Here is a 26193-nt window from a genome sequence, read left to right on the forward strand (position 1 = left end):
CATATGTTGTTTCAAACTCATTTTTATTCTTTGGCTACCTCAAAATTGTTTAATACACTCACTTCCAAAAGTTAAGCACAGAGAGGAAAATGCTAATTTCCGGAAGCCAATCAGAATTGAAGAGGATGCAATTCGCTGCAGAGGTAGATGGAAGTATGCAAATATGTTAGGTAACAGCCAATTGCACTTTCATGTCAAGAAATATGCAAAAAAGGCAGTCTTATAAGAAGCCAGCTCTATGAAGGGTTACAGATGTTGATTGTAAGTTCTGATAGAAGGTGTTTAAAACTTTCCTACAATTTGTTTTCAAGACATACGTGTTTCTATGACTTCCAGAAGACAAATGGAAGATTCTGAGCACTGGCGTGCTGTGGGGCGCATTGAAGCAGGACAGTCGATCACAGATGTTGCTCTTTTCTTCAGTGTTCATCATTCTGTAATTTCACGTTTATGGAAACAATTCCAAAACACACAGACAGTTGTCCGAAGGCCCGTAGCCAGTCCCCTTCCCCCCGTGGAAGATCGATATATTGCTATTGTAGCCAAGCGAAATCACAGAGCGACCTCCACACTTGTGACGTCTATGGTTGCAGCTCCATTGGTAAGGCGATATCTGCAGCTACAGTACGCCGAAGATTGCATATGAGTTGACTGTATGCCCGCGGACCTTGAATTTGTGTTCCTCTATTTGTCCAATCAAGAGGGGCTCAATTACAGTGGTGCCAGGAACATGTCATTTGGAATGTGTCTGACTGGGGCAAAGTCATGTCAACCTTAATCCCATTGAAAATCTTTGGGATGCTCTCGGCCGTGCTGTATCTTAACGTTTCCCACCTCCAGCCACTCTTATTGAGCTGGAAACTGCTCTACAAGAAGAATGGCGATTGCTTAATTCTGCGGTAGTTGACTACCTAATTGAAAGTATGGTCACAAGATGTAAACTTTGTATACAGATGACGGGGGATCACATACCCTATTAATGTCTTTTTTTTTTTCATTTTTTGATGTTTATTTTCACTTTATACATAATTCTGTTTGTCTCCAGTATGTCATTATGTGATAACTCACAAAAATTTAATATTGTTTTCATTCCTGTATGTAATTATTAATTTTGTTTTATGCATAAATATATATGCTACTTTCCTATCGAATTTTGTGTCAAGCAAAGCAGTATTTGTTGATTTTTTTGCATTTTACATCTTCATGCTTAACTTTTGGAAGTGAGTGTATATCTTCGTTCACATTGAAAAGTAATTCCTTCCTAAATAGCACGTTTTAAGCTGTATCATATGTACATAAAGTGATGGCAGCATCACTCTTTTACATAATGCTACAAGGTGAAGCTTACTTTTATTCATAACATATCCAGATTTCAAGAATTTTGAACTACTTTTACCTTATTTATCGCGATTTTTTAATTCTTGCTTATCTTTTGGAAATCAGTGCATATATGATGTACATAATACATTCCAAGTGTTTTTTTACTAGTAGTAGCAATTGTCAATTGCTACTACTAGTAAAAAACACTTTTCATTAGCAATTGTGAACAATTGCTAATGAAAAAGATTTTTGTTTTAACAACTCTCAAGTTATCAAGTCGTAATTGTAATATTAAAGTAGAATTTTACAAAACTTCCCTGGGACTAGGCTAAATTTTCATATTTCTCAGATTGATAATAGGCTTTACAAACTAGGAACAGTGGATTTGAAAAGACTTTCTTTATATATTTATGAAGTTATTCCTTTAACAAGAACAAAATTATTTTGGATCAATGTACCTTTCCATCTATTACAGCATTTAATTTCTTTTAAGTGTAAATTTATTTCCGTTTATAATAATAATTCAAGCTGTCCAGGCTTATTGGTAGTTCTGTTCATAATGGTTAAAATTATAAGACTATATCTCATTAAAATTTCATGTCTTTTTTTTTTTTTTTTTTTTTTTTTTTTTTTTTTTTTTTTAAAGGTATACTTAATAAATTTAGACCGGCGGCCTGAAAGGAAGGAAAGAATGTTGAACACCCTTTCTGAAATGGGTATTGATACTCATATCTTCTCTGCTGTAGATGGCCAGTGAGTTTCATTTATGTGCCTCATATGTTATCATTCTTGTGTTCTGTAATTATATTTTTGGCTGATGCCATGTTAAAGCAATCAGATCTTGTAATTGCGAAAGCACTTTAGTCATCCCAGACTTGGGAGCTTCATTAAGTACAAATAGAATTTTGTTGGTGATCTTGAGTACCATTTATATCAGTTGTAGCAGATATTAACTTACATGACTTGTAGAGGTAGTGATCGGCTTGATATTAAAAAAAAAAAAAAAAAAAAAAAAAAAAAAAAAAAAGAATTCTGGTGATAACTGTATAGATATTATATTAGCACATACTTGAAAGAACCTGTCAGAGGTTTGGGATATGGTAGTGACAGGGAAACAAGTATTTATTGGGAAGTTACCAGCATTGTTTTTTATGTTTACTGAAGTTTGCTGTCTGGGATAAGATGCAAGTATTATTTTAATCTATCTATCGAGAGAATGACTAAATGATAATTAGCTAATCTATTTTTATGAACTGTCTTTAGGAACAATTTTCTTCATCATGAGAGAGAATTTCTCATTTCCTTCATATAAAATGGACAGTCCTTTCATTATTTTCACAGTGTACAAATAGTAATAGTCATCTGTCATGGAGTATTTAACTTGGCTATTAATACAACTATTCAAGTCATTCTGCAGGTTTTTAAATTATAGCATCAAGAAATAGTTTAATTCAGGAGTTGTCCTGATAACATTATTCATCTGAAAGGTTACTTTGAAACTGACTCACTTTTGTGTTAGATAGTTGCTATTTATCTTCTGTTCACTTTATTATACTAATTTTTTGATGAAATTAAATTGAAAGCTTCTTCTAATTATATATAATGAGTGCGTTGACTGCATTTTGAATTAATAGTAATGTCACATCTAATGTTTTAATTAGCTCCATGTTTTAATGATTTTTTTAAATATACTAAATGTTCAGTTTCCTGAATTTCCTGAATGCTGGTAGCATATTTTATTCCCAATGCTAACGTAATTTTAATGGTACTCTCGGCAGGACTGTTTGAATAATTTAAACTAAAAAATAATTCTGAAGGTAAGCCTAATTCATTTTTGTATTTGTAAATGGAATGTCTTTTAAGGCTTTAACAGCTCATTCTACGTGTACTAAAGCTTAAAATAAATTAGAAAAACTAGGTATTAAAGATGCTATAGATGTTTATCTGCTTGAAACTGAATTATATGTTTTTATATCAAAAGAAGAACGTTTGTTGCAAACTCATTTAGATATTTTATTTGTGCTAACAGAACGTGAATTTGAAAAATAGTATGAAATTGTTGGAGATTTTTGTGAAAAGGGTGTAAGAATTGAAGTAAAAGTTAAGCAAATTATTAGTGAATGGCAAGATAAGGATATGGATAATGTTACTTCCATTCACTTAGACAGTAATAATGCTGATATTGTTGTCAATTTGAACATTAGAAAACTGGAATTGTGTAAATTTGATAAAGATGTTAAAGAAATGTAATTTTGGAGCCAATTCAGAAAGCATAAAGATCTATGTATTGTTGACTCGGACAAATTTCAGTATTTTTTCAAAGTGCAGTTAAAAGTTCTTGGGCTAGAGAAGCCTTCGACAGAAGAAAATTACCCATGTTAGAGAGCTGTTGAAAAATACCTGCCGCAACTGTATTTAATCAAGCAAACAGCTTTGATGGTATCTGTATTCAACTTTTGACTGCAAAATCAAGGATGATTCCGGAAAAAACTCTCACAATTCCTTGTTTAGAATTATCGGCTGGAATGGTAGGAGCTCGATTGTGTAAAGTAGTAATAGAAAGTATCCAATGGTATAATGTTAAACAATACTGTTGAACTGACTGAACCACGGTATCAATGTGGATTCAGAAAAAATTATCCTTGGATAATTTTAGTGGAGAACCACGTTCAAGAAATAAGGAAATTGACAAATTCTGATCTGGAGGCATGTTCCTGAAGTTTTGAATCTGGCTGATCTTCCCTTAAGTGCAGTTAAAATTGTTTTCAAAGTGCAGTTAAAAGTTCTTGGGCTAGAGAAGCCTTCGACAGAAGAAAATTACCCACGTTAGAGAGCTGTTCAAAAATACCTTCCTGCTGCAACTGTATTTAATCAAGCAAACAGCTTTGATGGTATCTGTATCTAACTTTTGACTGCAAAACAAGGATGACTCCGGCAAAAACTCTCACAATTCCTTGTTTAGGATTATCGGCTGGAATGGTAGGAGCTCGATTGTGTAAAGTAGTAATAGAAAGTATCCAATGGTATAATGTTAAACAATACTGTTGAACTGACTGAACCACGGTATCAATGTGGATTCAGAAAAAATGATCTTTGGATAATTTTAGTGGAGAACCATGTTCAAGAAATAAGGAAATTGACAAATTCTGATCTGGAGGCATGTTCCTGAAGTTTTGAATCTGGCTGATCTTCCCTTAAGAGGTTGCTCAGCAAGTCATCTGTCATGGAGTAAATGGTGGGAGGAACCCACTTGGCTCAAGTAGACTGAAAATGATTGGCCTGTTGCCGAACAAGCATTGAACATAGATGCAATATCACAAGAAAGGAGAAGGATAATTTTGAATCTGATCAGTCAATTGCTTTCTGTTTGAATCAACCAGCTATTTGTGAAATATGTAATATGATTTCTGCAAAATGTAGACATGGCGAATCAAAATAATTATTTTTTAATATGTCATAAAATGATATTCATGGTAGCTTAGCTCTGAAGGTTTATTTTTAATTGCCAAAATCTGAAGTCTTTACAGATTACGGAGTTGTTAAAGGATTGATAATAACCAAACATTAAAAAAATTATCACGCTCGCTCTTAAATTTTGCTCAACATATTAAGGGAGCATTACTGCATTCTAAACACAAGAAAAACTATAGGCACAGATAAAATATCCAAATGTGTTATTTGCATAAGATATGCCAAAAGGAACCTAACTGCTCAAATTCTTCATTACCAGAAAAGAGGGTAAATGATTCTGAAATTTTTGAGATAGTTGGGATGGACATGATGAGTCCTTTATATTTAAAGGGAGGAAGTAATCATGGATTTGTATTTACACATGTGCCGTCTATTGTGCGGTATATTTTGGACTTTTGTCATCTTTGAATACAGCAATATTTCTCAATAGTTTCTGTTGATTTCTTGCATGGCGAGGCAGACCCTCATTTGTGTACTATGATAACAGCTCTAAGTTTGTAGGAGCATCCAACAACTTAAAATTCATGAATTGTGATGAAATTTTTCACTTTAGCACAACAAAAGAGATTCAGTGGTTTTTCAATTCCCCACTGCGTCCTTGTGGGGAGGCTTTTGAGAATGGTTGATAGGTGTTATGAAGCAAAATTCTGAGGAAAGTACTAGGAAAGGCTTTAGTTTGTTATGAAGAGATGACAACCATTTTATGCTGAGTGCAGAATATTGTTTACTCACTACCACTCACCTACACTTCAGGAAAATTAAAGTGAATGTATTGCATTATTCGCTAGTTCCATCTTAATTGAGTTCTGGCAAAATGATAAAAATTGTCTCAACAAAATGCTAATGTCAGCAAAATTGATCAAGAATGTTAGGAAAAGATTTAGGAATTATATATGTATATATATATATGTATTAATATTTAAGATGGAATATTTAGACTACTAATTCAAAGAAATAAACATGAGAAATATTATCAACGAATTAGAGTAGGTGACGTTGTTCTGATCGGAAATGGTGGTAAAAAGTGTGTTGGATGGCCATTACTTATTGTAATGGACTTGCTTCCTAGTGGAGGTAAGATAACAAGATTAGTTTATGTCAAAAACAGAGGCCTACTCTTAAGGCCAATATGTAGAAATTGATGACAATTTAAGGTAAGAAGGGTCACATATAAAATGTTAACTAACTCCATGTTTTAATGATTTTCTTTTCCTAGTGGTTTTTTACTGAGTTTGTGAGTGACAATGAGTGTAAATTTACTTTTTTGTTTTATGTTTGAAAATTAAAGACTGAAATTCCTTTTACTGTAAAAAAAAAAAAAAAAAAGAGGTTTTTTTTTTTTTTTTTTTTTTTTTTTGATTAAACGGAGTAAATGTTCACTTTCCTGAATTGCACGAATGCTGGTAGCATATTTTATTCTCTGTGATAACAAGTAAACTGCTTATAATTAATCTGAATGGTGTGATTTTTTGTGGACTACTGCATATGGTATGCATTTTTGACAGAAGTTTTTGTTTTGTAATATTTAATATATTTTAGTAATCTATTATTTTCTTATGTGGTATAGAGCATTAAATGATACTTATATTAAACAACTGGGTATCAAAATGCTTCCCGAATATGCTGATCCATATCACAAAAGACCTTTAACAAGAGGTGAGATTGGTTGTTTCCTTAGCCACTATCATCTGTGGAGAGATGTAAGTAATAATTTTTTTTATTTTTAAATTTAGCTCAAAGTATTCAATTTTTTTCATAGTTTAATTACTGTCTATTTTAGATATAAAATAGTTCAATTTTAAAAGAAATTATGATAATTTTATAATTTATGCTAAGAAATTTAAATAAGTTCACAAAACCCATTCTTCTAAGATATTATTCAGGAAAAGAGAAATTTCACTTTCTTCATAAAATATGATTGTTAAATACAGGGTGATCTTTTTAAAAGTGACAGTGTTTGGAGCGCAATCTAATAGCAGATATGGCACCAAACTTAGTATTTAGACTAATCAAGACATGGGAAAAAGGATTCCGTGAAAAAGATTTTAGTTTGAAAAATCGCCGCTAGGGCATTTTGTGGCGCTGCTGTAGCTTACTATAACGAGAATTAGCATGAAACACGGGTATGAAAGAAAAATGCAAATATTGTGCGATGACAGCGCCAGTAATAGGGGCTATAAAAGCAAGTAGTAGACAGCTCCGACAAATAATCTCAGTTGAAGTAAACGAGCTCCAGTGGATATGCCTCTCACGTTACCGGAGTGCGCGTTACTGGTGAAGCTGTATTACATGAATCAATGTAATGCATCTGCAGCTCTTCGGGAATTTCGAACCAGGAAAAAATTCCGAAAGGGGCCTTTATCGCTGAATGGTCTTAAGAAAATGATTAAGAAGTTCGAGGAAATGGGGTCACTGACCATTCGCGCTGGGAGAGGATGTAAACTGTAATAACTGATGTGGGAACTGCAATTGTCGAAGGATCGTAGGGAACCATTGCTGGTACTAGCAGCGCCTGAGGTGTAGCTCGGCAATTGAACATGAACTATTCCATGGTATGGAGAGGTTTGCGGCGCGTTATTGTATTTTACCTCTATAAAATCAGCCGCTTGCACGAACTGAAACCAAGTGATTATGATAAGCGAGTGACATTCGCTCTATTGCTTCTATCGTTTTTTGCCAGGGTAGAAATTGATGATGCTTTCCCATGGCACATTCTGTGGGGAGATGAGTGCCATTTTTATCTCAATGTGTCCGTAAACACACAAAATAGTCGAATTTGGGCTTCTGAGCAGCCCCACACCGTGCACGAAATCCCATTAAATTCGCCATAAGTCACTGTTTGGTGTGGTTTCACAGCCGAATTCGTAATTGGGCCATTCGTTTTTGAGACCAGCACTCCAACAGAACCCCAAACGTGCACCATAAATGCAGAAAGATACCATGAAATGCTGCAAACATTGTTATTCCACAACTTCAGCAATGAAACCGTCTCCAACAGACAATCTTTGTGCAGGGTGGTGCTCCGCCACACATTAGTAATAAGGTAAAGCAGCTGTTGTGCCAAAACTTCACTGATGATAGAGTCATAAGTCGCAGTTTTCCAGTTGCATGGCCGCCTCGTTCCCCCTGACCTCACGCCATGCGATTTTTGGTTCTAAAGGACAACATGACAAAGACAGTGCGAAATATTCCTCGTGATATGTTACATACGGCTGTGGAGAACGTTGTGCACAGAATGCACGGTGTTATTTCTGAGAACGGTTCTCACATTGAATGTGGTCTAATGCCTCACCGGGGAAGCTAATGTAGTAAATAAACATTAATAATTGTATGTATCTTAAATATAAGGTACATCTTATTTTGAAATAAATAAAAAGTTTGCAATTCAAACAAATTAATTATAATATTTGAAAATGTTTGCAGTTTTGTTACTTTTACATAAAAACGAGAGTAAAGCTGAGAACTGAAGTTAAATGCATTTGTGATGTATTTTCATTGGCAATAGCTGGTAGTGTTCATTTACGTGTCAGAATAAACTATTACGCTACCAGCATATCATGGACTCTTAAGAGACTACTAAAAATATTCTAAAGTATTTTATTTATTTTCTGAAAAGATGTTTGGAACTTAATATAACTTATGTAAATAACAAGTCATTCTTCTTTCATAAGCGTAACTAACTGTTGCAAACATATTTTTCTAATTCTATAAATTGTTTTGTTGCCACTTCCAAGAAACAAAACTAACAACAATTTATTAGTGGCCAAATGACATAAGTAAATAAAATAAAATTAAAGGAAAGTAAGTATAAAATACAAGCAACATTTCATTTGAAATCCAACAGGGAGTATAATGAACTATGACAGATTACAAAAAGGCAAAACTATAAAAATTTCTAAAAATATGGAAAATTCTTTCCCTATCCTGCATAAAAGAAACAAATAGAATACAGTTTAAACACAAGTGAAAAATTAAAAGAAAATTAATTTCATGATTCTGAAGTGCAGAGTGCTTGATTATTGCTTGAAAATTTATTAGAAAACATATTTAAACAGCCGAATTACATTCATTAAAAAGTGACTTTCAGGTATTGATAACTGCCAGATTTGTTCATATCTGCATACAATTTGGGTAACTTTAAAGTTTGTGTTAATAAACTGTGTATTGCTTGGGCTTACTAAAATGTTTCATAAACTTATCAAAAGTACCAAATCTTTTCCTCTGCAAAGTCAGCTGACAAACTCTGTTTTAAATCAAGATATATTCAAATTTTAATTATTGTCATTAAAAGGAAAGCTTATTCTTCATAATGTTTTTCATGTATTCATTTTAGACATATTGTATCATCAAGTTTGCATAATTCTGTAGGGCAAGATTCCTCTGTGGGAGTGCTAAAATACAGCACATTGATCCTCTAAAGTCTGCAAGTTTTCAAAAAAAAAAAAAAAAAAAAAAAAAACATGAAAGAAATGTGATGTTACTTCTAGTGTATGGGAAATAAGTTTCATTGAAAACGTGAGCAAAAGCTGATTTTATATTTACATGGAAAAATGCTAAAAAAAAAAAACAACTAGACACATTTAAATATTCTTTTGTGCCATGAAACAACTGACTGAACACTACCCAGCATCATGGATGTCACAAAAGTGAATACAGTAAGAAGAAAACAAGTTTCTTTCTGTGATAAGTAGAAGACTTGATATGCTATTTCCTTCATATGGCCTCACAGAAAGAAATCTAAAGGTGTCAGGTCAGTCATAGCAGACACATAACAAAACTGTCACCTCCAATCAAGTGATTTTTCTTTGTCCAATCAGTCACATATAGAGAGCTGAATTGTGCTGGTACTCCAGCTTGCTAAAATTATAAGCTTCATAATACTGCTGAAAGTATGCCACTGAAGTTAGTTTTTACATCAGAGAAAAATGCCTCATATGAATTTTTGGTGAGCCATTGAGGCAAAGGTATGGTCTAGTATTGCAGTTATCCAGGGTGTCAACCCTCATATTTATTAATCAGCTCACCTGATGTTTGTGCAGGTGATTTGCTTGAGGTGATTGTGACCACATATGATTGTGGTGACTGCTGATGATTCTATAATGTGTCTCCAAGGCATATGAAATGTATGGTTTCACGTTCCTGGATTGGCCATGCACAAAATTCAATGCATCGCTGAAAATCTTGTAGATGCAGAACTTCTGTCATTTTGTAGTGAAACGCCTCACTATTCATAAAAGCCTGAACCTGGGCCCATTGACTGTCATATTGATGGATCGAGGTTCAAATTCCCAAGAAGGCATGGATGTTTGTAAGGATTTAGTGTCTGCAGCAAGAGGGTGCAGTGAGCTGAAGGTCCTCTCATGAGAGGTTGGTAATAGGAAAAGAGGGTTGGGACACCGTTGGATTGCCCTTCAGGATGTTCACCCTCAAAACTGGAGAACTGCACAGATAGTATAGCAGGGTTATACTTGTATAATTCATGGTAAAATTCTGGTGTCTGGTCCACTTCTGCCTGTACCATAAGGGCCTGTTTACATTAGCAGAACTTTGAACCGAAAAAATGCCTACATACCTAACAACTTTGGGATAAAAATTTAAATTTCATATGCTGAAGAAATATTTCATTTTTGAAATTTTGAATGACGTTATCACATAGGCTGTTTGCTTTTTGCAATAAATGCATAGATGCTCAATAATTTATCTAAAAAAAGCTTGAGTGCATTTTTCCCCTGTAGTGAAATTACGAGGGCTATTTTTTCAACCTCCGATGGGCTATAAAGAAAAGACGGGTGAATATGCAAAAAAGATTTTATTACTAAAAGTAATGTACAATACAGGTTATTTCTCTACATAATCACCTTGACGATTGAGAAATTTGTTATATCTGTGAACAAGCTTTCCAATACCCTCTTCATAAAATGTCCCTGCCAATGATTGGAAGTGAGTTGTGACAGTTTCTTTCAGCTCCACATCATTTTGGAAGCGCTTCCCCCCAAGCCACTGCTTCAGTTCAGGGAACAGATGAAAGTCACTCGGTGCTAGGTCGGGACTATATGTTGGATGTTCAAAAATGTCCCATTGAAATTGCTGAAGGAGCTGTTGGGTTACACGAGCGCTGTGAGGATGGGCATTGTTGTGGATCAGAACAATTCCAGAAGTTAGCATGCCTCTTCGTTTGTTTTGAATAGCTCTCCGTAAGCGTCGCAAAGTTTCACAATATGAATCTGCATTAATTGTTGTTCCAGGCTGCATTAACTCCACAAGCAACACACCTTTTTTGTCCCAAAAAACAGTTGCCATAACCTTACGGTTGTTAAAGGCTTGTGTGAATTTTGTGGGTCTCTTTGGAGAATTTGTGTGCATCCATAGTTGTGATTGTCGTTTCATTTTGGGCGTGTCATATTAAACCCATGTCTCATCACCTATCACAATGGATTTAAAAAACTCTTCTCCGTCGGTATTGTAGCGATCAAGAAACTGAAACGCTGCAATCATTTGGCGAGTTTTGTGGTCGTCAGTCAACGTCTGTGGGACCGAGCGTGCGCAAACTTTTCTGTAGCGCAACTGTTCAGTAATGATAGAGTACAGGGAAGATCTTGAAACTTCTGGAAATTTCATCGATAATTCACTTATGGTAAACATTCAATTTTGCTTAACTGCTTGGTCAACTTGTTGAACAATGTCGTCTGTAGTGACAGACTTGCGTCCTTGACCCCCTTCATCATGCACATCAGTTTGGCCATCTTTAAACTTTTGACACCATTCACGAACAATGCCATCACTCACAAAGCTGTTTTTATACACTCGACTCATTCTTCGAGGAATTTCCGCTGCACTGTTCCCTTCTGCCTGCAAGAAATGAATAACGGCTCACAATTCACACTTGGCAGGAGAATCAATAGCGACAGCCATGTTTACGCGACTGCAACTCAACAGAAAATGGCGGGTTGAATACGCCAGTGACAGAGCATGTGGAGGGGGAGATGCACAGTCGCCTACTACACACACCAACCACCTGCCACCTGGCCATCATACTATGCGATCGGAGGTTGAAAAAAAAAAACCATACATAATAGGTTTGCATGCATTTGTTGGACTAAGTTGGCTAGTTAAAACAGGTTTTTTATATTGCATGCAGTATTTCTCCTCACATTAAACTGCCTGCTTAGCAGATTTGTCTTCAATTCTGGACCTACTTGTAGTATTGCAATTTTCTGAGACCACTGCAAGTTCCATCATTGTTGTGAAAATTTCTAGTTGAGTGAATGCTTTCCCTAATTCTCAATTTAATGGATTTAAAAACAATGGATTTAAAAAAACTCTTATCCATTTCCCTAATTCTCAGTTCATTGGATGGCATTGGGATGATGACAACAAGCATACAACCAGGTATTTTTTAGCATTATATTTCCGAACGTGAAAGTGCATATTGCAGTGCTCATGAACAGAGTACATTATCACTGTGTATTATTGTATTGTTGTAATCCAGTAGCTTTAAAAATACATCTTTTTATACAAGGTTGATTTATTTGCATAACAGACACATCGATCATCAGTTGCTTATTATGCAGATTTTTCCCCATTCAGAAGCTTTATGATGAAAAAAATTTGAATTTTTTTTATTCTAATACCTTGTGCACTTTTAAGTTGCCAATAAAACATATTTTTTGTATGCTGGATGTCATGTCATATTTTTCTTTTGTATTTTTTTTAAAACTATATGTCTTAGAGTATTCTTTTTCTTTCTTGAAAACTATGAGTCTTACGGGTAATTTTGTGGGTAAATTTTTTATGTACTGTGATGAAGAATCTCATATTATGAAGTTTATGCCATCTTTATTAAACACCCTGTACATTTATTTTTTCAACTAATGAAAGATAAAAATATATGAGAGGATAAATTGCTGTTGAACTTCAATAAGCTAGAAATGAAAGGTCTGAAAATAAAATTTGATAAATCAAAAATTCATAAAAATTCAAAATTAATTTTGAATTTTGCATTTTAACATTCAGACTTATCAATGGTCAAGTAATTGAAATTCATATGTACTCCTGTATTATTATTCATATTTCATATTCAGCTGCATTTATTTGTCATATTTCTATGCATTCCTTTATAAAATACTTTTTATTCATTATAGATCGCCTTACAAGTTGAAATTATTCCGGTTTACAAATAAATTTCTTATTAATTAGTAAAAAGTAATTCTAATATTTTTTCCTCTTGCCAAAATTTCAAGCTTTAATATTTCTCTTCTGTTTTGGACTTGATTATATAATTTAGTTTAGACAAAACATACAAGGGTTATCTGCTGAAGCGCCATTCCAGTTTTATTTCTGCCCCTAAAATTGAAAATCAGTAAAATCAAATTTTAGAATTGTTTTGAATAACATTTGTATTCTTGAAAGGGCTCACCTTCTTTAATTAGTAAGCAGAAGTACATTGCTGTAAATGCTTCCAGATAATAAATAAAATTTGCTGTATGGTAATACCATTAAGGGAAATCTGTATATAAATAAATGTCCATGTAAGAAAGGAAATTATGATAAATTTTACATTTTATTCAATAAACACGGCATTTCATGTTTTGCTATAGTAATAGTAGCCAGATAGCCATTAAAGTGCTTTGCCATATTTAAAGCCAAACTTAGCAAAAGCCAAACCAAATTATAGTAATACGGTACAAAGTCTGAGATTCGGACGTCCAATATCTGGAATGATCTAAAATCTGGACCTCAAAGCCACCAATAACCTTTTTTTTTTAAGGAATTTTTTTAATATATGCTTTATGCATGCGTGTTTGATTTTTTTTTCCTCATAATAAAATGTGGAGAGTCTCAATTCTTCACTTTGGCACTAAATAAAATACCTCATTATTGAAGAAACAATCATTTCAGCAAACATTTCTGTGATCAATAATTTGATCGTCTAGCAGCATATTTTCTTGGCATACGTCTCAAACTGAAACTTTTTACAATGAAATATCGTTGATTTTACACATTCTAATATTTTATATCCCTCATGCCAACCTGGCGAATCATTATTTATTATATTTGGCTTTCATCACCGCTTGTTAATCCAAGACATGACAGCTTGAGTAACGACTCACTTGAGTAATGACTCATGCAGGAATGCCTAAACAATTTTTTTATATTAGAAATTGAATAATAAAGAGTATGGGAACCTTTTCTGTTGAAATTATGCTTCATGATGATTACAAATTTAAATTAAATGCACTAAGATGTGTTGATGAGAAAAAATTTAACAAAAATTTCTTTCCATGTGCTAAAAATGGATTTTGTTAATGATACTCATAGGCCAAAAGATTACATTTAATGGCATTTGAATTAAGAATAACTGATTTGTTATTCACATAAACACAGAACCGTCACCAGAATTCGTATAGCCGCACTGGGCAGCAGAAATTGGGGAAGACAAAATTTTTGGAATTTAGAGAAGCATCGAGCAACAAAATTAAAGGATGAAAACATTTTTAGAATTTAGGGAAAGCACTGGGACACAAAATTTAGCGACATCGCTAATTTTTAGCAGAATTTAGCTTTTGTAGCTTTTTGTAGCAGAATTTAGGACCTACAGAGACTGCATCAGGCAGTATGATATGTAGCCTTGGCCTTCAAAAAGCCTTAAGTATATATGGGAATTTATTTATTCAGTACTCAATTAAGCCTTAAGCATGTGCAAGAAATAGACATAAGTATAATAAATAACTAAACTTATACAATTCAGGCTTAATTGTCTCAGTGCACGATAGAAGCAAGACAAAATTTAGCGGAACAACTTGTCTTTCGTCGGCAGTCTCATGATACATATCTAATAATGCATAGGGGATGCTATTAAGCTAAACTAAAATAATAGTTTACTGATTTTAAAGGAATTTCAGTTAGCGGATTGTGCTCTTCCTTAACTTTCTGATTTGATCCAGCTTATTATTTTTTTCAGGCTGTTATTAAAGCAATTTCATGAAAATTAAAGTTTGAAGTATTATTATGTCAAAAAGAGTTTCTTATGCTGGAGCTGCAACAGGCTCTACAAAGCAAAAGCATGTTTTGATGTCCATTAAGAAAAGTGGAATCGCTGCAAAAAAAGGATAAAGGTATATCCATCTCAAAATTATGTGAGGTGTATTGCATTGGAAAGTCAACTGTATATGACATAAGAAAACAGAAAATGGAACTTTTTGAATTTTTTATGGATTCCAACTTTCCATTTGCAATGAATAACAGAAAAATTATTCGTTATGCTTAAAATGATGCTTATGACAAAGTAATGATTAAAAGGGTCAGACAGTGTTGCAATGAAGGTGTGCAATTGATGGGTCCAATGTTAATGGCTCAAGCTAAAATATTTCATGAAGAAATGAACTTAAAAACTAAGTGCATATATTCAACAGGTTGGTTAACTAAATTAAAAAATCGCTGTGGTATAAAGCAATAAAAAATTTCAGTTGAAAGAGTTTCAGTTGATACTGAAGGTACTGAACTATCTGCAGATGAATTCATTGAACTCACTAATAATGAAAAGCTATCTCCAGAACAAATTTACAACACTGATGGTCTTTTCTGGCAATATGTACTGTGAAATAACTTGGCGACCTGTACAGAAAGGGCTGCAACTGTTGTAAAAGATTTCCAAGTCAGACTAATAAGTTTAGCATGCCAAATGTTGCAGGAATGCACAAGTGTAAACTTTTTGTAATCGAAAAAAATATAATAACCACAACCTTGAGCATTTAAATGAGTAAAAATTTTCCCCGTTATATCATGCAAATAAAAGAGCATGGATGACAGAAGCATTAATAAATGACTAGTGTGAAAATCGTTTCATATCCAAGGCTCGGCAACATTTGAATATGGTTGGTTTACCTAATGACGCAAAAATTTTTCTGATTATAGACAACAGCACAGACAACTTCACTTAAAGTTTTAGTGAAAGATAATTTATCTGTATTATTATTTCCTCCAAACTATAGTCTATCATTCAGCATATGGATATTGGAATAGCTGCGCTGAAATGCAAATGTAAATTAGCATTTTTAAAGGCCAGGTTAAATTTCCTGAATAATGGCAAGACTGTTCGAGAATTTTTTAAATATTCTACCATAAATGGGGAGCATGGCAAGATCGTGGGTGTGTTTCCAGGTACTTTAAAAAATACTTGGCATTATTTATGGTCAGTTACTATATTTCATGGTGAGGATGATGAAGATATTTGAAGGTTTTTGGATATCGCAAACCAAAGGGGAAATTTTCCAGTTAATGCATGTTATAAAGCGGTAATAAAAATGTAGAATAATGGAGAACTAGTAATAAATGAAGATGATATAACAGAAGTTTTTCATTCTGGTTTCAATACCCCAATCATCAATCAATTACTGGACGGCGAAATGTACAGTATGTTTCTAGATCCAGAAAATATCGCTACTGATAGCAAAGAAAGTGACAGAGGTTAGTGGAAACGAAAAAATTTCAATTGACAAGTTAGTCAGTATTCTTGACACAGCAATTACAGGACTTGGAACAGTGGAACTTTGTAACTGAGCAAGAAATTATATCTGTCTGTAGAATTAAAAAAGACAGTATTAGCACAAAAAAGAAGCAACTTAAACAACTTACATTGAAAGTAATGTTAATAAAGTAAACAAATAAATAAAGCTTTTCTTTTGTAAATTTTGATGCCAGTTAGATCATAAATGCTTCTTTGTTTCATAAATCACGATTTCATGTTTTTAATTTTATAATTTGAACATGCCATCTTACTAGATTTAAACTTATGATCTAATATTCAGAACAGTTCTAAATCCGGGATCTCCGAAGTCTCAACCAGTCTGGATCTCAGACTTTGTACTGTAGTAGGAAAAAAATAATAAAAAATCTAGTAAGTCAGTCAAGTAAGTCTATATAGTCGCTTCTCTTATGCTAGTATTTATTAAAATGGTTTTTAAGCAGTATTTTTAACAGATGTTTTGAGATTATATGAATTTCTGCATTTCCGTAATACATGTTTATCACTCTATTTTATTTGTTTCTATGCTAAACAATTTAACAGATGATTGAAAAGCAGCATCGAACAGCATTGGTTTTAGAAGATGATCTTCGATTTGAGCCATATTTCAACAAGAAAATTGAAATGCTTCTGAAAGAAGTGCAGAAGGTTGGATTATTATGGGATTTGATGTAAGACTTTTGACTTATTTTTCAGTTGCCCATGGAATCATGTAAACCTTAAATTTATGAAGTTGCTGTATAAATTATAGTTTTGTTTAAACAGTCCCAGTATCAGGAGCCCATGGGACTGTTGTCCAGTTTAGTTGTAATGATTCACCATCTCTATGTGTATATTTACATGTTGATATTTCAGCAGTTTAAATTGTATTATGTACTATAATTTTGGGTAGCTAAGCCACAGCTTATATGTGCATGTTGAAAATCTAGTTTTGCAGTCATCTGAAACAATTTTATGTTTACTCTCTCTTTAAAACTTCACTACTTCAGATCGCAAGTTATGCTTAATCGAAATCCTTAATGTAGAATTTGCTGTGACATTTTAGCCTGATACCTTTGCTCAAGTTGTACTAAGGCAGTGCAACAAGTCCGAACTCTCTTGAAATTTATTTAACTGCAATATTTCTCAGTGTAAAGACCCACAATGCATGTACTTTCTATTGAACTCTGTGGTTTTGTCTGCATTTTTGAATGACCATCTTCTATCTAACAGCCATTGGAAATTTATTTTATTTCTCAAAGTTCTACAGTCATTCTTAAACATCTCTCACTGCTGTGTCTATTGCTTATTTCTTTCAGTGCTGACTTTATTGTTTGCACTAATTGAATTTTTAATATTATTATTACTGTTATGATCCTACTCGAAGAAAATGTTATGCAGCTGCTTTTAAGCTTCACAGTAAAAAAATTGATAGAAATTAGAAAGTGGGCTGCAGCTAGAAAATTTCAAGTTTACGAGCGATGTATTCAGTTATGGAAGTGCAAACAAGAAGAATTGGAAAAAGATCTTGTCATACTGGTGTCATAGCTTGGCCTGTTTTTGGAAAACAATTTAGAGAAATGGGCAATAGAACAGAGAAAGGAAAGATATTATCAGTGTTAACCCCTTCGTGCTGACTGTCACGTCTACATGCCAGCAACGAACACACTGACTTCCCGGCCAACATGCAGGCGTGCCAGAGCATTTTCCCGTTCAGCCCCAACTGTCACGTATTTGTACCAGTGTCCTGGAACGTTTTAAAAACTATAATTTCTGCCACAAGATGGCACTGTATGTCCATATGGTTTTAGATACATGTACATTAGACCTTCTACTCGAAATGAGAGAAGCATGACTCACATACACGTGTTTCTGATTATATAAACAAAAGGAGAAATAAATGTTTCCGAATGGCGTGATTTATGACGTCTCTTTAAATCGCACTTTATTCGCACGTGGTAGTTGTTTATTTTAAGTAGAGAAGTTTTATTTTTGCTAAAGCATTGGGTATTTCGGTTTAAATTAGATCTTGATAGACGTGAATTCTTTCTGTTTTTAATAGAAACAGACCGAATAAATATTTTTTAATAGAAAATTTGTTAGACGTGAATTCTTTCTGTTTTTACCGTTGCAATCACACCAAGATCAGCAGAATCATTAAATCCGCTCAGATTAACTGAAAGACATTTTCCAAAACTTTGTTCAGAAGAGACTGATAAGAAAATGAGACGATGATGCTTCGTTTGTTCACATTTCCGGAAAAATCCTCCAAAACGGCAAATGAGTTATTACAAGTGCAAGGAATGTAATGTAGGACTGTGTGTAGCTCCCTGTTTTCAAATTTTTCATATGAAAAGAGAATTTTAAGTAATATATTTAGTTTTCAGATGTATAATGTTAAAAGTCATAAAATGGTGAGTAATGAAAATAAAATGTGTAAAATATGCATTTAAACAAGAAATAAGGTAATTAAAGTATATATAAAAATATCTATAAAGCATAAGCCGTTTAAATACTCTATAGAACATTATTAAACAATGCGTTGATACTTCGGAAATTTCATGGATTTAGGTTTAATAGCAAAAAAGCCCCCGGCCCTGGACAGACGCTCATGTAAGACACTGCCGGCCTCCGCGATAAGCGCGCGTTTGCGCTACCCGCCGCGAAGGGGTTAACAGTTAGAATTTACTGTTAGGCAAAAGTAATTGCTCATAAAAATGGATATTAAAAGTCTTTGTTGGAGGACCCAATTGGCATTTCAGGTTCATGAAACGAAAGAACTTATCCATCAGGATCAAAAGAATGATTGACCGAAGCTTCCCATGAACTGGATTAAGAAAAAGATAGTTTTTTTTTTTTTTTTTAGTACACATTTAAGAAATTTATAAGAAAATTAAAGAACAAAATTTCAGTGGAGGGCAAATATATTAATATGGATTAAGTGCACATTACTTTTGATTGTCCTTCAAGGAGAACTGTTCATTCAACAGGTGAAAAACCTATTTCTTTCTTACAGAAAATAATAGAAAAACCACTTTTCTGTGTTATTAAATGAGGAATTAAGACTTCTTTTACATGCGTTTTTGGGTTATGCTGCTAGTGGAGAGACATTAACTTTTTTTATTATTTTCGAAAGAAAAGCAATTCTGAAGGTAACTTCCCTAAAGGTGTTATTATTTGTGACAACAAAATAAAGGATGGAGGTACAAAGAAGTTATTTTGTTTTGGTTGAGATAAGTTTATTGGAAAAAGAAATGTGCTTTTTTCCAGCCTCAGAGACTCATCGTTCTGGATGCATTGAGATCCTATTTAATGAATATGGTAAAATCCGAAACAGAAATTTAACATCAATATCTCAGTGATACCTTGGGTGCTTGCAAAACTTTTACAGCCTCTGAATTTCAACATCAGTAAAACTTTCAAACATCACATCGAAAGCAGTGGGATAAATGGATGTAAGGGAACTCCATACGGATTAGAAAAGCTACATATGATGAGGATACCTTGCGAGTCGATAAAATGTGGCGATCAGTCCGAGCTGACAGCACTATATGACATCACTCACTTTTGCATTGTTTCTATCATCAACTTTGATAATATCTGTGTTGACCAAATTTGTGCATTTCTGTAATTTTTACAAAACAAATTATTTAATTAAAGGAGATCACAAGAAAGTGAAACTGTGGAAAAAATTAATTAAATTGCACAGAATATTATAAACATGTTTTTTAAATATTATTTTTAATTTCAAATGAATGTTATATATAAAATATAGAAATAAGACTAAAATATTTGAAAATAATGTTATGGCTCTTCCTCTGAGTGCCAAAATAATAATAATAATTCTTTTGAGATTTATGGTGAGTAATTTTTTTTTAGCTATTTGGGACGAAAACGTTTATCTGATGACGGTGAGCCATATGTGCAAGGTACATCAAATTTAGTACACGTTAACTACTCGTACTGGACTTTAAGCTACTTAATTACTCTTGAAGGTGCGAAAAAACTTGTTGCAGCTAATCCTCTTTCGAAGCTAATTCCTGTGGACGAGTTTTTACCAATTATGTTTGATCGACATCCTGAGTAAGTTTGTCTTCAAGTTCATTCTATGTGTAAAACTTCATTTACCTTATTGGTAATTATAAGTACTGCTAATTTTATTTTGAACTTTACTTTGTGTAGTACATGTTTTCATTGGTGTATATTTTACAGTGTGCCATTCAGTGCAAATTCAAAAAAATATAAGTTTTAAAAATTTTTCCAAGCCTTTTCGATTTTTAGTGATTTTGGTGTGTGGAGAAAGTTTTGCATATATTTAAAGTTGTAAATATTTTCCATTCATTTTTTATTTTTTCCGTGTAGATTCTCATCTTTGTAATCCCTAGAAATAATGTCTAATCATGTCTGATAAGCCTAGTTTTTCTGTATACCTATTCTTCAATCCACTAAAATTAACTGTGGACCAATTTTGCATTTTATTACCTTTCACATTCAGTGTTGTACAGTCTTAACTGCATTTTTATCTTACATTTGACTACAGATTTTATATTCTTAAAAGTTTTTCCAAAGAGTACAAAATAGTGAATTATTAAGTGAACTATTGCTGGACAAAGAAAATTGAAAAATTGTTTTTAGTTTCATAGCTATATCTATTCCATTGCTTTTTTAATGCACACAAATAAGGGGGAAGAAAAAAAAAGGAAAATTATACTGTTGCCATCAGTTATGCAGCAGATTTACAAGTTTTAAGGATATACTGTTTATTACACGAGTGCTCCTTCCACCAGGGTGAAATGATAGATATTTTGTATGGAACTTGGGCATATATTTATCAGTATGCTCCACCATATTTGACTGAAGCAGTGTTAGTAATCGATAGCTTTATTGCCATTATTCACTCTCCGATACAATAAGAATGCAACATACTTTTTTTTTAATAAGAGTCGTGTAACAATATTAGAAAAGTATGCAGCAAGTAAATGTAAAGAACTGTTGGTTTTCTGTATTAGAGTTAGTGGCTTTGCTCTTTTCAATAACTGAGATTATGTAGCCATAGCAATGGGTTCCTGTGTAGTTTAAATTCATTTTCTAAGAATTCTATTTTGTATTTATTACTTTCTGACACTTTTTTTAAAAAAAATTTAATATAGAAGCATATTACTGAACACAGGTACTTGATAAAAACAAAATATCAAAACTTACTGTGAATATTAAGTTTCCTTTAATATTGTAGTTTTCAGAAATACTTACATTTAATTTTTTTTATATATATATACAGGGAGGTGTGGAAAGGCTATTTCCCAAAACGAAATCTGCGTGCTTATTCAGCTCATCCATTGTTGGTGTATCCAACTCATTACACAGGAGAAGAAAACTACATAAGTGATACAGAAGATTCAGATATTGCATTGTCAGTTATTAAAGATGAGCTTTAGGAACGAAGTTTAGTAAAACAAACTTTAATCTCTATTTATATTTTTGTATGGTGCTTTAAATTGCTGCAGCTTTAGAAAAAAAAATTGTGTTGTTTTCTAGTCAGAGATATATGCTGATAAAGATTTTGCTTTCGTTGCTTTACATGTTTGTTTAATATGTTGATGTTTTATATTTTATTGAATCTTTTTTATACAATGGATTCTATTTTTACCGTCAAAAGTGTAGAAATAATGTTTAAATAGATATTCTTTTTAGAAGAATTTTTTGCCTTTTTATTGAGGGCATTTAGTCAAAGGAATATTTACTTTTTACTAATAGAAACTTGGGGAAATATATGCTCAAAACTGACTTTTATTGTTTAAACTTTGTATATTTATTTGTGCCAAACATTATCTTGTCATAAATTTGTCTTTTAAGACTGGAGTGCCTTTAATAGTCATTTATTTGTTTTACTGTATGAATTATGTGCATTATATTTTAACCCCAAGTGGCATGACTGCCTGTATCCAGTCATGAGATTTTTTCTGTCTTGATATATATATTAGTTTATAAAATATTTTCCCTTCTTACTTTCTTTAATGATGTAAATGTCTTTGATGAATGGAAGTTTTATGAAAACAGAGACTAAAATAAGTAATTTTACAAATTTAGCTATTAAATGTAGTTTCAGTATAGGTCTTCATGAGCAGATTCAAAAACTCATGCCACTTAGAGGGTTATACAAAGATATAAAAAACCTCGTATATTTATATGACTGACAAATGTGATGCAGAATATTCATGTCAGTCCAGAATTTTTCTGTTTAGGAACATTATTTCAAATTTAACTTTCCACCAATATAAAGTTTTAATGTGCCAGAAATTTTCTCTTGATATCTTTTTTTCCATTATTTAGTGTGACACCTTTTATTTCTATCATATACTTAGTCTTGTACCGGGCTTATGTAACAAATTGATAGCAGGAGCAGTTATGGTATATTTTGAGGCAACTGGATATTTGATTGTGTGGCTATTACAGATCCATATAGAAAATAGCAATGAAACTTCCCATGCTTATTTACCATCCTCTTCTTTACTAATACTTGCTGGTTTATCCTACATGCTATGAGTATCAGAAATCTTTCTGAAAATTATTGGTTCAGTAATGGCAGTTTAATGCTGTTATACACGTTTCAAAGAATTACTCAGGATTTCATTAGGATGCTGTATTACATGCCTTATATTTCACAGTTAGCACTTTGAAAAAGAATAATAAATGCTAATTAAAAGCGTGCATTGTACACTATACAGAGTTTCCTTAAAAAAAAAAAAAAATACAAGACTTTCTATTTTATATTTTTTTAGATGAATTCTTCAAAGCTAACTGGAAGATTGTAATCCTGCAACATTTGCATAAATTTATGGAATGATATGGTAGAATACTTTATAACACAAGCTTAACTGTTTTCATGCCAAAAGGTTATCTTGGAAAATGTACTTTTTATTACAAATTTGTGTACAAGCATATTGCTGATCATTATTTAGCCAAGACACTGACTAACTCAGTTTGGTCTCGCATTCAGTGAAATATTGTTATTTTTTTTTAACCATGGAAACTAAGTAGAATTTAGTATTTAAAGATGAATTAAAAATAAGAAATTTGCTAATTACATCCAGAGAGATAGGATGCACATTGCCAAAAAAGGAATAGGCTCGTTCTATATTCATGTTCAATTACATTTACAGTGAGACAGAAGCACCTGTTTTCGAAGATTATTGCAGATTTATTGTAAGAAACATGCTATCATTCTTAATTAATATGTCTAAGAATGCAGTTTAAAAAAAAAAAAAGTTAAGTTTGATAATACATTTGCTGCCAGAGAAAACAGGAAATATTTATTATCTCATTTTCTTTTCATAGTTGTAAATCAGTAGCTAAATCGATGCATTTTTATCATGATTTCTTTGATTTAATGATTAGATATTTTCAGTTAGTAAATCAAGGATTTATTGATGTATTCACATATGAAGATCAGCAAGTTCACTCTCACAGATTCGCAGTAATTATAAAACTCCACAGAAAGTGTTGTCATGCTGTGTGATTTGGAATTTTTTTCTGCAAAATAAACTGCTTTTGCTGTATGGAGTTTATTTTCAAAAAATACTGGGGGGATTAGTGGTAGTTTCAGTAACTTTATCTATTCATTTTGTAATTTTTTTCTAGACGTTTTTGATTTGAATCAGATTTTCAGTTTTTTTTTTTTTTTTTTTTTTTTTTTTTTGGCTAAATTATGTCATTGTACTTTCTGGCATATTAGATCTTCCAATGTCTTTTAATTTATAAATTGTTCATATGAGAAATTCAGGAATGCATATCATATTTTTTTAGTTGACTAGATATTTTCATTATTTTTAGTTGGAACAGTTTTTACATATTTAATAACTTTTACTGAGATTGAACAAATCAGTGACCTTACAATGTATTTCTATTGCAGTGAGTTATCTTAGACATTTTATTTGCCACTTTCAGGTAAAGTTCGTTTGTGATTTAATATGATATTGCATTTCTAGTATGACAGATTCAGTGTTGCTGAAGTGAAAATTCTTGTGTTTTAATTGCATTAAGTTCCATTCATATTTCTTGATTATAAATATTTTGATATAAAATGCTCATACATATGTACACTTCTTTTATAATTTAAAAGTATTACATATGCTCTTCGACTTTTAATAGAGTTACAGTTTAATAAACTAGCCCACTGCAAAAATTTGTAGCTTAGTCTAGTATATTGTATGTATGTTCAGAAGACCTACCACAGTTCATTGATTTTCATAGTGATAATACAAAAGTTATGTATGTTGAAAGAATTTATTTGCACATGTGATCCAAATGAAGTTAACCTTTAACTGCTGTGAGAATTTTTTCGGCATAATTACTGTGAGCGGTCTCACAGACCGCATTAAAATACGTACTTTTATGCCTTTTTAAAGAATGATATAGATACTTTATACATATTTATATAATTCTAATTCATTTAAATCAATATATTTTAAACATAAATCATTTGATTTTACGCAGTTAAATTCATATAAAAATAGGACTATTTTCTTCATTTTAAGGAACAAAGTTTTTAAAGAACAAAGAGTTTATTAAACATACATGAAAATACAATGTCACTTTATTAAGTATTACTGTCAATTAAACCATAATTCTACAATAGTGAATTTAATTATTAATAAATAATAGATAAGTATATCTTTGTTTTCACTGATGAATTCTAAGATGATATACTGTCAAAATACATTATTTGAGAGCATGGAAGACACACTGGTTCCTTGCATTCCAAGCATTTATATGCTGTTTTTCTCTCCTTACAAGGTGGGCACAGAGTACATGTTTTTCTTTCTCCTAAGTTTTCTTCTTGATTTGATAAATCCATTCTCTTATTTTCCTTCTGTCCAAGGATTCTTGTAATTGTTATCTTCAGTTTCCTTGGCAAAAAAGCGGAAGTTATCCCAACTTTCAGATGCAGTTTAATAAATTGATTAGCTAATAAAAGGATACAAATTTTTCTTTTCAGTTCTGTAGCGTCAGGATATGACTGGAACAATATGTATGAACATAAATTCCAAGTATGTTTGGGCTCTGCTCTAGAGCCTATTTTTGCACGATGTTTCAGACCAGGGAGATGAACTATTTATTACATTATGATTTGGTGTTCATATCACCTGACTTGGTTATTTTTTGCTCCATTTGAAGTGCTTTTTTCCATAAAAATTATCATTTTGTTCACAGTCATTAGAAAAATTATGATATTCATCTATAGAAACTTTTGCTTTTGCTGTGAATAATACTACATGATTCTTCAGGATCAGAGTATTCTACATCAAAAATATTGATAAGATATTCAATTTCTTTTTGAGTGAGATATACGGGATGTTTTCTTGTAAAATTTGAAGCCATATTTGTCTTTTTTACAAAAAATATAACGTTTATCGTCACTAAAACTGGTATGCATCTGCTGTGAGCGGTCTCCCAGACACCTTAAAAAGTGATAACTGAAACCATAATAAAGCTAGAAGTGTGAAACTGGATATGTGACCTTATGAGACGGGTTTGGGAAGGTAGAAAAAAGGACAGGGACCATTTTCTGTTTTTAGGGGTGGAAACGATGGTTAGAATATCCTCAGCAGTTTTGCAGACTGCTCACAGCAGTTAAAGATTAAAAACAAGATAAAATATTTGACACCCATTCCAGCATGTCATTTAACATTAAGACAGCTAAAAATTAGATCTATTAATTTACAAAATAGAGTGAATATGTGTAAAACTTTGATATATTTTTATTTTTTTAAGTACCTTAGAAAAGTCAGCTAGGATATGGTCAGAGTATTGGACTAAAAGATGACTTGCAAAACTTTGCAAAAGCTGTGAAAATAACATCCTGTGTGTCCTCCTATTGCTTATGTGCAATATCCGAGTGT

At 32.5% G+C, this 26193-nt stretch overlaps 1 protein-coding gene across 2 annotated transcripts in view; it reads left to right on the top strand.

Annotated features, from left to right (window-relative positions):
- Positions 1 to 26077, top strand: part of LOC118199875 (glycosyltransferase 25 family member-like) — a 92403-nt gene extending 66326 nt beyond the window's left edge. For both annotated transcript variants that reach the window (XM_085809419.1, XM_085809420.1), the window contains exons 8-12: positions 1967 to 2073; positions 6359 to 6491; positions 16859 to 16986; positions 20174 to 20377; positions 21573 to 26077. In XM_085809419.1, the coding sequence (XP_085665545.1) occupies positions 1967 to 2073; positions 6359 to 6491; positions 16859 to 16986; positions 20174 to 20377; positions 21573 to 21729 (729 nt within the window). In that variant the 3' untranslated portion in view covers positions 21730 to 26077. The remainder of the gene's footprint in view (positions 1 to 1966; positions 2074 to 6358; positions 6492 to 16858; positions 16987 to 20173; positions 20378 to 21572) is intronic.
- The last annotated feature ends 116 nt before the right edge of the window (positions 26078 to 26193 follow it).

The sequence above is a fragment of the Stegodyphus dumicola genome, chromosome X2, assembly GCF_044657685.1.
Source record: "Stegodyphus dumicola isolate Sdum_Otavi_A_Nest chromosome X2, ASM4465768v1".
NCBI lineage: Eukaryota > Metazoa > Arthropoda > Arachnida > Araneae > Eresidae > Stegodyphus > Stegodyphus dumicola.